The following is a 15,261-nucleotide window of genomic DNA, read 5'->3' as shown; positions in this document are numbered from 1 at the left end:
TGCTGAAGAGTACTCCTCGGACAGCCCCGATGAAGTACCTCGAAGCGCAAGTGCAAAGGAGGCACATGGACTCCCGAGTCCGTTACCGAAGACACAGATTTGGATGAAGGGAAGGCTCCCCAAGGTCACCCCTGAGGACGTCTCATTTGGAGACATTATGGAGATGTTAAGGATCGGGGGGGGTGGTCTGCCCCCAAGGCTTCCTCGGACGAGTCTGTGTTCTTGGAGGCATTCGAGGCGGGCCCTTCTACCTCTTGGGTTTCCCCTCCTGCTGACCCTCTGGTGGATCTTATATCCATCAGAGCGTGGAAGGATCCGGACACCGTTGAGCCTGTACCCAAGCGTCCTGACCGCATCCTTTCCCCTCCGGCGGACCGCACTCACTGGAGCAAGGGCCCCCCAGTAGATGCCATGATGATGGCTGCAGCCACGAAGAGGGAATTGGCCCAGGAGAGTCCCTCCATGCATCCTCCGGGCAAGGAGTCCCGCTCGATGGATCGCATTGGGAAGCGAGTTTTCAGTTCAGCAACCTTCTCTTTGAGCGCTGAACTACATGGCACATGTCATTAGGATGCAGCGGGATCTGATTAAAGAATACGCTGCATCTCCCCCGGAGTCCATGTCGAGTGAGGATAAACAGGTATACTCCACCCGAATGGCCACTCTCAGATCAGTTTCCAATACATCTATGCGGCTGCTTTCTCACGCTACTGAGGGAGCCGCTAGAGCCAGCGGAGCAGGCCTAGTCATGAGGCGACAGGCCTGGCTCCGCCACTGTGATTTTGCAGAGCCCTTCAAGGCAACCTTCGCGAATGCCCCCTTCGATGGTTCTGCCTTGTTTGGCAAGACTGTTCGCAAAACATTAGTCCAGAGCGAAAAGGACGGGAAGACGCTGTCTGACGTCGGAGTCCGCTTCTCAGCTCCCCAGAGGTCCTTCTCTAAGAACCAAAAGGGACAGAAGAAGATGTGGTTCCGGAAATCACAGCAGTCCCAACCTGGTCCGGATAACCAGTCCTTCCGTGGCAGAGGAGGACGGGGAGGTCGCCGTCCTAGAGGCAGGGGGGCTCCTGGCAACTTTGGGTCCAGAGAACCTTTCTCTGATAGACCCACGCAGCAGCCCTGAAGAGTTGCCCGGCTGTCCGTCTCTGGAGGCAGTCGGGGGGCGTTTTTCGAGGCACCTGACTTCTTGGGAGTCCATCACAACAGACCGTTGGGTGCTTCGCGTGATATCCAGAGGTTATTCAATTCCCCTATTCAAGGTTCCCAAATCTCGCAGCCTCCCAGATGTTCCACCCGACCAAAGGGAGGCGGCAGCTGTCGAAATCGAACAGCTGCTAGAAAAAAAGAGCTATCCAGCGCGTCCCCCTAGATCAAACCGGATTAGGGTTTTACTCCAGGTTCTTTTTGGTGCCAAAGAAAACGGGGGACCTAAGACCAATCTTAGACCTTTCCCAGCTGAACCTGTCAGTAACCAAGCAAAAGTTCCGGATGGTCACCCTCCAATCTATACTTCCCCTCTTGAGGGAGAATGACTGGATGTGCTCCATCGACCTCAAGGACGCGTACTACCACATTCGTATGGACAGACGATCCAGGAGGTTTCTTCGCTTCCGGCTGGGAGCCAGTCATTATCAATTCAGGGTCCTCCCCTTTGGTCTCACCTCAGCCCTCAGGGTGTTCACCAAGGTGCTAGCGGTGGTAGCGGCCCACCTGAGGCTCCAGGGATTACAGGTCTTTCCGTACCTGGACGACTGGCTCCTGACGGCATCATCAAGGCATCTTCTGTGCTCAGCCAGGGACTACTTTCTTCAACTAGCCCCAAGGCTGGGCATCACGATCAACTGGGAGAAATCTTTACTGCACCCCACACAAGTTATAGATTTCATAGGAGGAAGACTAAACACCAGATCAATGCGAGCCTTCCTCACTCCAGACAGAATTGCCAACCTGAAGTGTCATGTGACAGCGGTCCTGCAACCATCTCCAACTGCAGCTTCGGTCCTGAGGGCCCTAGGTTCTATGGCGGCAGCTATTCCGCTTCTCATTCATGCTCGCTTGCGCATGCGGGTTCTTCAATGGACCCTTCAGGTTCAGTGGTCCCCTCTTTGTTCCTCTCTCAACGCTCCGATTGCGGTCAGCAAGGCGTGCAGGGACTCCCATCTTTGGTGGCTTCTTTCTCCGGAGCCCCTGGCAGGGAGACCTTTTTGTGCTGCATTTCCCCGAGCCACAGTGACCACGGACGCTTCTTGCCTCGGGTGGGGGGGGCATTCTGCGGGAAAGATTGTCCAAGGCACGTGGAATCCCACAGAGACGTCATTGCATATAAATGTCCTGGAAATGAGGGCGGTGCTCCTAGCGTTGCAAGCACTTCACCACGTTCTTCCTTCAGGGACTATTGCGATTCAGACAGACAACATGTCGGTAGTCTGGTATATCAACAAACAGGGAGGAACCAGGTCTTACCCCCTTTGTCGAGAGGCCATGAGAGTCTGGGAATGGGCAATTTCCACCAAACGCTTTCTGGTAGCAACGCACATTCCGGGAAAGTCCAACATCCTTGCGGACAAGCTCAGTCGCACCATTCTTTCTCCACACAAGTGGTCTCTCAATCCTCAAGTAGCGAAGAAGATTTTTGCCGTCTGGGGGCAACCCTGTTGCGATCTTTTTGCCTCTCCCTCAAACGCCAAATGCGACAATTTCTTCGCTCTGCTTCCCCCACCAGGGGAATTCCCGAGATGCTCTGGTGCATGCTTGGCCTCCCGGTCTCCTTTATGCCTACCCTCCACTTCCTCTGATGCAGAGGCTTCTGCAGAAAGCCAACAGTTTGGGGAGCAGAATGATTCTCATTGCCCCATTCTGGCCTCGTCAACCCTGGTTCCCCTTCGTATGGTCTCACAAAATCAATCCACCCTGGATTCTGGATCCAATTCCGGATCTCATCTCCCACCCTCTGGGAATTTCGGTTCCCAATCTGCGCACCCTGAAGTTGACAGCTTGGCTGCTCCAGTTCCATCCTTAATTAGGACTCCCGGTATCTCATCACCGGTCAAGGCCATCTTAGTGGCAGCTCATAAACCTTCCACCCGACAGGTTTATCGGAGTAAATGGAAGAGATTCTCTATTTGGGCGGTACAGAGAACTTTGGATCCTTTCTCGGCACCTATGTCAGCGGTGCTGGATTTTTAACAGACCTCTTTCATCAAGGGGCAAGTTCTTCCACGATTAAGGTACAATTGGCAGCTATCTCGCATTATCACATTGGTCATGAGACAGCTCCCCTCATGACGGCGAAATTATGCAAAACATTTCTCAAAGGGATTTTTTTGTTGAGGCCTCCAGTCAAGGAGGTTGTACCACCTTGGGACTTGTCTTTAGTTCTGCAAGCCCTTACTGCTCCTCCCTTGAGCCTGCAGCTTCTACAGATCTAAAGTACCTTTCCTGGAAGGCGGCCTTCTTGGTAGCTATCACTTCAGCCAGGAGAGTGTCTGAGCTTCAGGCTCTATCGTCAAGCCGCCTTACCTTTCTTTCTTCCCTGATAGGGTGTGCCTCAGGACCAATCCATCTTTTCTTCCGAAGGTCTCTTCTGAATCTAATATTAACCAATCAATCAATTTACCTGTGTTTTTTCCCAAGTACTCAAACAAAGGAGAATACAAATTGCATTCCTTGGATGTTCATAGACAATTACGTTTTATATTCACAGAACGGCTGGTCACAGGAAATCAGATCAGCTGTTCGTCTCCTTTGCTAAATTTGCTCTGGGTAAAGCAGTATCTAAAGTCACACTATCTAAGTGGATTGCTAATTGTATTCTGCAGGCATATGACACTTCAGGTAGACCTGCTCCTCAGAGGGTTACGGCTCATTCTACTAGGGCAGTTTCCACGTCAGCCGCCTTTAAGTCCCGTGTATCATTGGATGATATCTGCGGCAGCTACTTGGGCCTCGCCTCATACTTTTATTTCTCATTATAAGGTGGATGTTGTTTCTAGAGGAAGAGCATCCTTTGGCTCAGCGGTGCTCCAAAACATCCTTCCATGACGCCCAAGATTCAGGTAGCTGGGGACTCTGTCCCACAGGTTGCAGACGAATGAAGTCTGCCTACTTCAGATTTAGAAGTTATGTACTCACCATAACGTTCCATCTGAGTAGGTGACTTCATTCGGATGCAACCATCCCCCCCTCCATCCCCCTGACCTTTATAGAGCGAGTATTTATGCTGTTTTTCGTGTACTGTAGTCAGTATTTTGAGGCAAACTCAATCTGAGGTCAGTCAGGGCTTGGCAAGGGGTTATGGGTAAGAGGGAGGAGCTAGGAGCTCGGAGCCTAAGCTTTTGAATTGCCGGCTCGGATCCGAGGTCGGATCCGATACCCACAGGTTGCATCCGAATGAAGTCACCTACTCAGATGGAACGTTATGGTGAGTACATAACTTCTAATTTCCTATTGGTGGCACCTTACCTGTTGATACACATTTTGCAGTTGTCACTGTTTTCTAGCAGATATCTAGCAAATTAAAAAGTACCTTTGGACTTTACTTGCAATTAGCATCCCTGTCACCTTAACCAAGCTGAAACAATCATTTATAAGGATATGCCTGTTACCATAATGCATTAAATATGGCCTTCAGCTGGGTCCCTGGGCATAAAATTTTTTATAAGTAAAAGCAGACAATTATCCATTATTATTTTGTTATGTACTCTGTACTTAACCATTATGATGTATCCAGTATTAGATACCATTGTACTGCAGATGTTTCCTAATAGGTTGTTACAAATCCTCCTGTTATGTTGTCTTGATCATCTGATAATTTGCTTCTTTTTGGCAGGTCAGTTAATTATTGCAGCCTCAGAATGTGAAACAAGCTTTTGTTCCCAAAATGCAGTCTGTGTGTGTCCTCTAATATACTAGTACCCTATCCAGGATTAGTTTCTCTTTCTTGCATCCACTGAGGACTACCTGAAGAGTATCCATCCCTCCTGCTGCCCTGAAGAAGATAAAGCACGTATCAGAGAATAAAGGAAATTAATTTTGACAGGCAAATTCAGAATGATAAATTTCTTAATTCCAGTAACATTGTAAACTGAACATTCAATAGGCAGAAAGTCAGGCAGCAGGCAAATCTAGCATATCAACTCAAAAATGTGTGTGATTCATTAGTCTTTTATGCCTCATAAACAAAGGTTCCCATTGAAAGCTTACAGATAGCAACCATGATCTTAGCTACATTAGAAAGAATGAACCAGTCTGTCATTTAGAGAGAAGGGTATGTACAAGTGTCAGTCATGTAGGCAATATAAATATATTTACCTCAGCATTAATATTATATTACAGCATTCTGGACAGGTTATTAGTGTTAGTGGATGATACAGTTGTAATACACAGTGTATTTATATTGCAGTATGTTTATCTTGCCTGTCTTTTTACAATCGGAAATCTAACAGTGCTTTAAGGAAGCTTACTTATCAACATATTTATGCCGTTGTAACAAAGGATAGTGGCCCCAATTTCAAAAGAATTGCTGTCAGTATAAGTGACCACTTATACTGAGAGCAGGCTGAGAGCAGGTGCCTTGGAATCTGGTCTCCATAGAAAGCCTAATAATAGTTGGGCCTTACTTACACTGAAGTAAGTTACTTATATTGACAGCAAGTCTTTTGAAATCAGGGCAGACTTAACATTGAGAACAGTTCTTTTGGAACCTGGCCCAGCTTGTTATAAAATTTTAATAAATTTCTATTTTTTTAGAAAAGACTGAAGTTAATGCAAGGGGTAGGGATTGGAAAAACTACATTTTGAACTGGGAATTTGTCTGGCAGACTGAATTTATGTCAGATAAACCACTGGGATTAAATTAGAACATTAGTGCTGCATGTGTGCTAAAATGAAATGTAATAAAATATGATTCAGTGGATATAATGTTTTTAACTTAATATTTATGTTCATTGTATGTGCATAGGAAATGGTATATGTTTGAGGGGTTTAGGATATAATTTTGAGAATTATGGAGCCCAACCAAAATGTATTTATAGGAGTAACTTAGATGTTAAAACTACATTAGAAACAATGAGGCAGAAGGGTATATTCAAGTGTCAATCGTGTAAATTTTGTAAATATATTTATCATGGTAGTAAAATAGTAACATACTATCATGGTAATATTATGGCATTTTGAACAGATTGATAGTGTTAATAGCCATTACATTTCTAACACATAAGGCATTATTTATATTGTAGTATGTTTATCTTGTCTACCTTTTTACACTGGGAAATCTAACAGTGCTTTAAGGAAACGTATTAATCAATATATTTATGCAGTTAAAACAAAGCCATAGCTATAATGCTCTTTATAAACACGGTGTTAACTGTGAAAAATGTAATAAGCTTCTATTTTTGTATTGGAAATGACTGAGGTTAGTACAAGAGTGGAGTTTGGAAAATACATCTTCTATAGGGAATTTGTCTTTCAGACTAAATCTATGTCAGATATGCCACCTGAATTAAATGAGAATATTAATATTGTAAGTGAGCTAAAAATTAACCTTGGCTGTAGAAGATTGTCACTGTTGGTGACACCTCGAGCCCATTTGTAAAAATGGGAAAAAGGGGTTATGGATGGATGATTCAATGGATGTGCTAATCTGTTTTTCATAGGATCAAAAGAGTTTACTAGGCTATTGACCCAGAGGTCATTTCAAGCCTAGCTGTTTCATCCCAATATAATACCATAGATATGTTAGTCAGTACCCAGGATTGCATTTAGTAATGACTGCCCATGTCCAGGAGGGTTGTGGGTGCCATCCCCATTAAGAATTTATAGTGCCCCATCCATTTGTCCAGGTTCCTCTTGAACAGTGTCATAGAGATGCTCTGTTTCACATGAATTGGTAGCCTATTTCAAAGACGTGGCAGTCACTGGAAGACAAATCTGTCCCTCCAGCATGTCCTGTTTAAGTTGCAGGCCATATTTAGGTCCATGAAACGGGTAGCTCTAGTTCCGTTTAATTTATGGATATGCAGCAAGTTCATTAGATTTGGGTCTGAGATTGCTCTGCAAAGCCAGCCATAAGTCTCCCATAAGAAGTCTATATACGATACAAAGTGTAGTGACAGGGACTGTCTGTGTAAGGCATGTGCTGGAGTCCCTTGATGATCCTTGTTAGAACCTCTGAGGTCTCTCCAATTGCTGCAGTTGCTTTGTACAGTACATGCCGAACAGGGCGTTATACTCAATTATGGGCCTGATTAGTGAGAAGTATAGAGGAATTATAACCTCTTTTGCATTTCAGGTGATGCCTTTACTAATCAAGTGTGCTACGTACAAAGCCTTCCTTACTAGAGTAGACACATGGTGGTCAAAGTTAAGGTCACAGTTAACTTGTGATCCCAGATCCCTTACCACTTCTGGGTGCTTAGGGTATTGTTGTTGATTTGATTGTGTGAAGGGACATTGTTTTTGCCAAAGGGAATGATGATGCATTTCTTTGCATTCATTTTGAGACAGTGACTAAGACACCAGATGTTGGTCTGCATAAGACCCTCCTATAGTATACTGACATAATTTGTGGATTCAATAATTGCACCCAGTTTGCAATCGTCCGCAAACCTGGTTAGCCACAACCCCTTAGAAATATATAGTATAGTATATACCAAACAGTAGGGGGCCCAGCACTGACCCCTGTGGCATCCCACTGGTGACAGGTCTGCTGGTTGATGGAGAGTCACCCACTTTGATAGTGTATATCTGGTTTGTGAGCCAGTTGGCAACCAGTCTTACAGCAAAGCGGTTTACATTCAGTTTGCTAAGTTTATCGTTAATGCCTTAGTGTGGAATTGTGTTGAAAGCCTTAGCCAAGTTGAGGTATGCTGTGTACACAGATTTGCTCTAGTGTCCCTGGTCACATTTTCAAAGAAATCCACCAGATTTAACAGGTAGGATCTGCCCTTGACTAAGCCGAATTGGGTTGGATCCAGGGTTTGGAGGTCACCTATTTCTTTATTTATGAGGTCCGTAATGATACGTTCAGTGGCCTTACAGATGAGACTGGTCAAGCTTATGAGTCTGTAATTCCCAGAGTCTGTTGCTAGGTCATGTTTATGAAGGGGAATAACTGTTGTTGTTTGCAGTTCTGCAGGAACAAAGCCTGTGGTTAGGCTATGATTGAAAAGAGTACTTAATGGTGATTCTAGTTCATGTTTTAGTTTGTTTAGAAGACAGCCTGGGATGCTGTGTGGTCCCACAGAGGCTGTGATTTTTGCCTTGGACAAGGCTTTAATGACCTGCTGTTCAGATATGTAAGGTGGCAGGAAGTTTGAAGGTTTATGATAAGTTTGGAGAGGATAAGGGAGTGAACGTTTCACCAAACCTATCTGCTAGCAGGTTTGTTATCTCTGTGGGGTTAGTTTGTGTGTGTGTGTGTGTGTGTGTGTGTGTGTGTGTGTGTGTGTGATACCTTTAGTCACTAGTTCTGCACATGCTTGGGTCCTACCTTTTAGGCTACGTACATAGCTGTAAAAGTCCTTATGGTTATCCTTGGGTGTGTTTGCTAAGTTTATCTCTAAGAAACCTTTGGAGGTTTTGACAAGTTGTCTTATTTGCCTGTTGAGGCTGAGGAGGGTGCTTTTCCATTGTTGGGGCCTCACCTTTGTTTTCCTGAACAGAAACTTTTTGCATTTATTGCAAAACTGGTTTATGCTGGATGTCCACCATGGTGGCTTGTTTTTACATGGGGCTCTGGCTTTGATTCTTTATGGTACAGTCAAGTCTATACACTTATGCAAGTGATTGTACAGGGATTTAGTGTAAGCTTCAGTGTAGTTACCATTTCCAGCTGGGGTGGGAATTGGAATACATTTATACCTTCACCTAGGAGGGTATAGTTTGCCTTGGTGAAGAGTTTTAGTCTGATTTCACCCTTTGTGAGTTCTGGTTTTAGTGCCAGCTCGAAAGTGACTGATTTGTGGTCATATTTAACTATTGAGGGTCTAACAGTTGCAGCAGTTCATCTGTTTGACATGTTAGTGAGGACCAGATCTAGTACGTTTGTTCCAGGACTTGACTAATAAATGTGATTCTGAATTCTTATTCTGAATATTTGCACAAGCGAGTTATGCCTAGAGTAGCTTTCCCAGTTGATGGATAATTAAAATCCTTCACAACCAGAGTGTTAGGGAATATTTGGATTGATTCCAGTTTGGTCACATAGGTTTTATGCATCTCATGACCCATGGGGGAGGTTCTATAACTGGCTGTAACTTGAATGGGGGTCTTACCTACAGTAACCTGAACTTGGAATAACTCCACGGAGTTGTCCAGTCTAACTAGACGGGAGGTGAATTTATTTCTAATATAGATAGAAACACCACCTCCTTTGGTTCTCACATGTTTATTTTTTGGTCTGAATGTGTGGAAGGCATTGTAGCCTTGCAAGGCTGGTGTATTCTGTGAGGCCTTCAGCCACGTTTCTGTGACTGCACAAACATCTACATCTTCCAGTGATAGAAGTGCTTCTAGCTTGTGCAGTTTTTGGTTTAAGCTCCTAGCAGTTAGCAGCATGACCCTTATTTTGTTATGATTGGCAAATTTCATGTTGGTAAGTTTGTTTTGGAGACCTTGCCTAAAAAAGGTGCTATGGGGGAAGTCAAGAGCCTAGTGGTGCCAGGTGCAAACTCTTTCTGGCAAAGAGGCGAGCTTTGTTACTCATGTCTTCCCAGGCTGACAAAAACTGGATCCCCCTTTGAATGACACCAAAAACTAAGCCAGTTATTGAAATCAGTCATTTTTTGTTTATACTGTGGCATCATTCTAGGTGAGGGTAGTATGCTGCTCAAGGCTAGGGACATAGCTGCCTGGGACACATACTCAGAGAGCTCAAGCATATCTCTCTTCATAGAGTTCATTGAGGTACATCTCCGGTCATTCATTCCAACATGACCTGTGACAGTGTCATAATGGTAATTGCTCCTGAAAGACCTGAGTGCATGTGTGATCTGATGAATCCTGGCACCGGACAGGCAGCTGACTGTGACATTCTTCATTGTCCAATCTGGTGAGTGGAACATCCATGTGCTTCACTATAGAGTCTCCAAAAATTAGAAAATTTGGTTTTGGAGTGTTATGCCTTGCGGGCTTGGTAGGTGAGACACTGATGTTACTGTGTGTCATGGGTGCTGTGGGGACTGTGTTAGTTGTAGCAGTTTTGTGTTTTGGTAAGTTTTTTGAGAGAACTTCCACATATGTTGATTTTTGTGCTTGATGCGCACTATGTGTATGAGTAGTGGTACTATGTGCATGAATAGTGGTGGGTAGGTTGACAACCTCTTCAATGTTACTGTTTCAAGTGCAAGAGTGCATGGATTCAAGATTCTCGGTGTAGATACATCTCTCGCACTCTGTACTAGAGTTTGTTATTAGTAGAGGGTTGTCAGTGTACACTGCCTGAAGAGACCCAAGTCAACGAAGTTGGCAGGAGAAACAAGGGTAGTCCAACTGTCCATAATGCTAGGTGAATAACTGTTCCCACAAAGAGGGAGGGGCTTTTCAGGACCAATCAAAGAGGACCTTAGTAGATGGATATTTCTGCCGTTTTTTTGTTTGTTTTTTTTTTGCTGATGGTTTGATAGTTTATAGCTCACTAGCAGTATTTCTTTGACTGGAAAAGTACTAAGGATAGGACTACACTAATGTGCTACAGCTGTATCTTAGGGAAAAATTGTTAAATTTATTTGTCTGTCTGGCTATGGCACAAAATTGCATGGCAGTGCAATGCTGCGTGGCACGCAAACAAGCAGAAATCTGCTCAAATGCAGGGCTTAAATACCAGAAGCTAAAAAAACTTGAAAATTTTTTAAAAAGGTTCAAAAGGACCAATGAGGATGCTTACGCCAAGCCCTAGACCAACCACCCTTCACCAGACAGGTTCCAATCACCATCCCCCTCTCACTAGAGTGCAGAAGGACCTTGTCAATCAAAGATGGCCTGGAAAATGTGTTCAGGACAAACAGCCACTACAGACAGACCCAGATGCACCAAACCTTTATCTGGACTATACTACAGCTACTAGCTACCCTAGTTTCATCAGGAAACACTGGAGAATGTTTAACACCACAGGAAAATAGCAGTGAGACACTAAGAAAAGTTGTAAACTTCAGAAAAATAGCAAGGAGACTCTAAACAATGTTTTAAACAGCTAACAAATAAGTTATTTTAACTCACTGCTTGGCAGGAAGACCACAACCAACAGAACAGATTGCTTTGCAGCAGTGAAAATTACCAGCAAATACTTAACACACAGTGAAAATAGCAAAAAGAGCTTTGCAAGCACTGAAAACAGCAATAAAATATGATTTAACTGGCACAGTAAGGCAGACAATTGCAGTACAACAGTGCAGTTTAGTACGCAGTATTTAAATACAGTATTAAAGTAGGCGGCAGGCAATAAAAAGTGCAGTAAATAGTGTAAATAAGCAAAAAAAAAGGCAACTTATGTTTTTTTGGGAAGCTCAGAAGCCTGTAGTCGTCTTGTATCTCATCTTAGATTTGTGGCTGGTAGCCGACCTCAGTTCAACTTGGTACAAAAAGTAGAAACCTGCTCAAATGCAAGACTTAAATACCAGAAGCTAATATTTTGAAAAAAAAAACTGTAAAAAGTTTCAAAAGGACCAGTGAGGATGCTTACTCCAAACTATAGTCCAACCACCCTTCACAAGACAGGTTCCAAACAGCACACTCCTCTCACTAGAGTGCAGAAGGGTCCTTTTCGATCAAAGATGACCTAGAAAACATGCTTGGAACATACAGCCACTACAGACAGACCCAGATGAAGGAAACATGTATTTGGACTATGCTACACTTACTAACTACCCTAGTTTTGTCAGGAAACACTAAAGAATGTTTAACACAGCAGAAAAATAGCTGTGAAATGCTTAAAGTTTTAAACAGCAGAAAAACAGTAAGGAGACTCTTTAAACAGCTAACAATATTTATGTTAATTGTATGTGCATTTTTTGCTTGGTTGCGGTTCATCATGTGATGAGGTTACTGTTTTTTTTTTTAAGTTATTTACATATAATTTGGTTTATTCTGAACAATTCAAATCATTAATCGATGAAAGTGTAAATAAAGCATTAGTCCTGGTACCACCATGGGTATTTTGTCTGATTCTTGGAACAGCAAATGTGTGAGTGCGAACAGAGAACATAAATATTAATTGTGAGACTACACTATCTTAGTGTATTCCTACTACTCTGAGGTGCAACATTCTTACAGTTAGTATTTTTAAGTAACAAGGGAGATGGGGCACAGCCCCCATATCAAAGCCCTGCTTTAAAAAACACTTAAAAAGTAAAATAAAGATTTTGAGGGCTCATTGTTTGTTATTGGAGATGAATCTCCGTTTAATTTTTGAAGTGTCAGGATTGGCATGGTCAGGTGTCATGCTTCCAATAGGGAGCCCATAAATAAAGGAACATGTTAAAAACACAGCTACATCAACAAAGCTGGATCTAAAATGTTCAGGTACATTTCTGAAATGTATTAAAGTATACAGATTTAATATCTTTTCCATCTTTTATAAACATTTCCATTAAAATATGTTACCTGTACATTTAAATGATTCCATCTTTTATAAACATTTCAGTTAAAATACATCACCAGTACACCCCAATGCCCACAAAAAAAACTATCTATGTGTGTAATAGTTTAGTAGTATTAAACTGCTGTATGTGCATGTGTGTTTATGTAATATGTGGTTTATATATATATATATATATATATATATATATATATATATATATCGAAATTACACTATTTCGAAATATGATAGTAGTGTCCCACTAACGCGAAAGTGCACTTTCGCGAACGTCACTAGAATGAACAAAGGGTTAGAGCTTGGGTAATGGATAGTGGATAGCTAGTAGGGATATCCACTATCCTTAACCCAAGCCCTAACCCTAAGGTCTGTGACTACCGCACCACAGTGCAGAAAATTGTATTTCCTCCACTGAGCAGTAGTTACGGACCAATTTCCTGTACTGTGGTGCGGTAGTCATGGACCTTAGGGTTAGGGCTGGGTTAAGGATAGTGGATAGCCCTACTAGCTATTCACTATTCTTAATCTAAGCCCTAACCCTAAGGTCCGTCACTACCGCACCACAGTGCAGGAAATGTCCCGTTCGACTTAGTGACTTTCGTGAAAGTGCACTTTCTTTGAAGTACACTTTTGCGTAAGTGGGACACTATCGTATTTCAAAATAGTGTAATTTCGATCTATAGTAGTAGACCCATATATATATATATATATATATATATATATATATATATATATATATATATATATATATATACACACACACACACACATATAAAACACATTGTGAAAAGGACTGCAGCCAGACACCATCACCATGCCTTGAAAACTAAAGCAGTTTAGTTCATATAGCAGAACATAAAATGTATGTGCTTTTTACACAGCACTTTAAACACAGTCCTAAATTTGCTGAGAGAACAGTTTTTGGTAACAGACTCTCTTGTGAAGTTGTCAGTCGAACACTTCCATAGATTCATAGGTAATTACTAGACTAATGACCATAATGGGCCTTTTTAAGCCTAGCCATGATTTACAAAGATATTTGACAGGCTATGATATCACTCATTTTATTGAGAGTATAGCATATGTATGGGTGAGTGAGCATTTACAAGCTTCTTCTTTCTAAAATGGACATGAGTGGCAGACCAGGGGTAAATTCATGATTCCCCAACCACTGATCCAAGTTGCACTTGAATAAGTGCAGGGGAGGAACTCTGCTTTACATGCATGGGAAGCCTGTTCCAGAGAAGGAGTAATCTCCAAGACACATACCTGTACCTCCAACATGACCTATTTATGTTTCAGATGAAGTTTAGGTCCCTAGATTGAGTGTTCTAGCGTCATTTATTTTTCAGAGGTGCAACAGGTCCATAAGGGCCTGGATAGGGGATGCCTTGAATGATTTTGATGTTTACCACTGATTCAGCTACTGTTAAATCTGTTATCAAGAGCAACAGAGCACTAGCTTTCAGTATGGCCCTCAGAGATAGGAATAAAGCCTGCTTTCATCTTTATTTGAAACGTGAATAAACAACGAATGGTTGATGAAAGTACTACTCTTAATCAGATCATGGTAACATTTGGTTGATGTAAACTTTGCAAAAACATTAATGATTCTACTAATGTTATTGTGACTATCCCAGACTCTGACATGAAGGATGTGGTATTGTAAGTGACTCTTCCAGACTCTGACATGAAGGATGTGCTATATTTTATTAGCTGCCATTCCTGCAATGCATTCTATATGGGAAAGACAGAGAAGCTATTAAATATTAGAATTAATGAGTATATTAGTAATATAAAAGGAAAAGCCTTAAACACACTGAGTAAACATGCTCTGACTTGTAAAGGTTTAAATAAATGTTATTTGTTTTATAAAAGATACCTCTTAATAAGAGTGCAGAGCATGGGAATCATGATTTTGACTATAAGAAGTTTGGTATGACAACTTAAGAGTTAACGCCAGTGCAGTCATCAAGATTAAACCATTTTATTTTAACATCCAGAAAACATAGAACTGCTAAATTATGAACAATGTGTGAAGTTTTTTTTATTTAAATTTATATTTTTCCTTACTTTTAGTAGGTTTGATAATATATACTGCATTTAACTATATTTAATTGCATTTGTGGTCATGAGTTTGTCACATGATTGCTGCATGTACTTAATTATGTAAGTATTGTATGAACAGATGATATTTCACTGAAGTTCATTTATACACAAAATCACTACACCCTTGAAGTTTTTTTTCTTCATTAGACACATTGGCTTTGGTATTTACTTTTTTTTATTTTTGAGTCCTGATACTGTAGTATAATTATGTCAAGATGCAAGCATGGCTTACCAGTTGATCAAACAAATTTGCTTTATTTTTTTTTTCCAGAGGCACTGCTGCTGATTGCCTGGAGAGTTCATATTTCAAAGAGAAACCTTTGCGTAAGTGTCTGTTGTTTCCCTACGCTATTCTCCCATACTGTGACTTTAGTGACACCTCTGTTAAATTTTTAAGGAACCCAAAAGGTGTTTACACCCATTTTCTGGAGTTTTTCAGTTTCCTTCATTTATTTGAAGGGTAGAATGATTGATCTTTTACTGTCTGTCTTTGATGTTCTTATGCTTTTTTTGTGGTTTTCTCACTGTTATGTGCTGCTTCCATCATTAGCCATTCTTAGGGT

At 42.0% G+C, this 15,261-nt stretch overlaps 1 protein-coding gene across 2 annotated transcripts in view; it reads left to right on the top strand.

The window, feature by feature from the left end:
- The window catches only part of CDK10 (cyclin dependent kinase 10), a 957,465-nt gene that overhangs the window by 669,759 nt on the left and 272,445 nt on the right, over positions 1 to 15,261 (top strand). For both annotated transcript variants that reach the window (XM_044081866.1, XM_044081865.1), the window contains exon 12: positions 14,970 to 15,022. In XM_044081866.1, the coding sequence (XP_043937801.1) occupies positions 14,970 to 15,022 (53 nt within the window). The remainder of the gene's footprint in view (positions 1 to 14,969; positions 15,023 to 15,261) is intronic.

The sequence above is a fragment of the Protopterus annectens genome, chromosome 8.part1, assembly GCF_019279795.1.
Source record: "Protopterus annectens isolate FY-2018-M chromosome 8.part1, PAN1.0, whole genome shotgun sequence".
NCBI lineage: Eukaryota > Metazoa > Chordata > Ceratodontiformes > Protopteridae > Protopterus > Protopterus annectens.
Note: the sequence above shows the minus strand (reverse complement) of the source record. Positions and strands in the feature narration are given on the sequence as shown.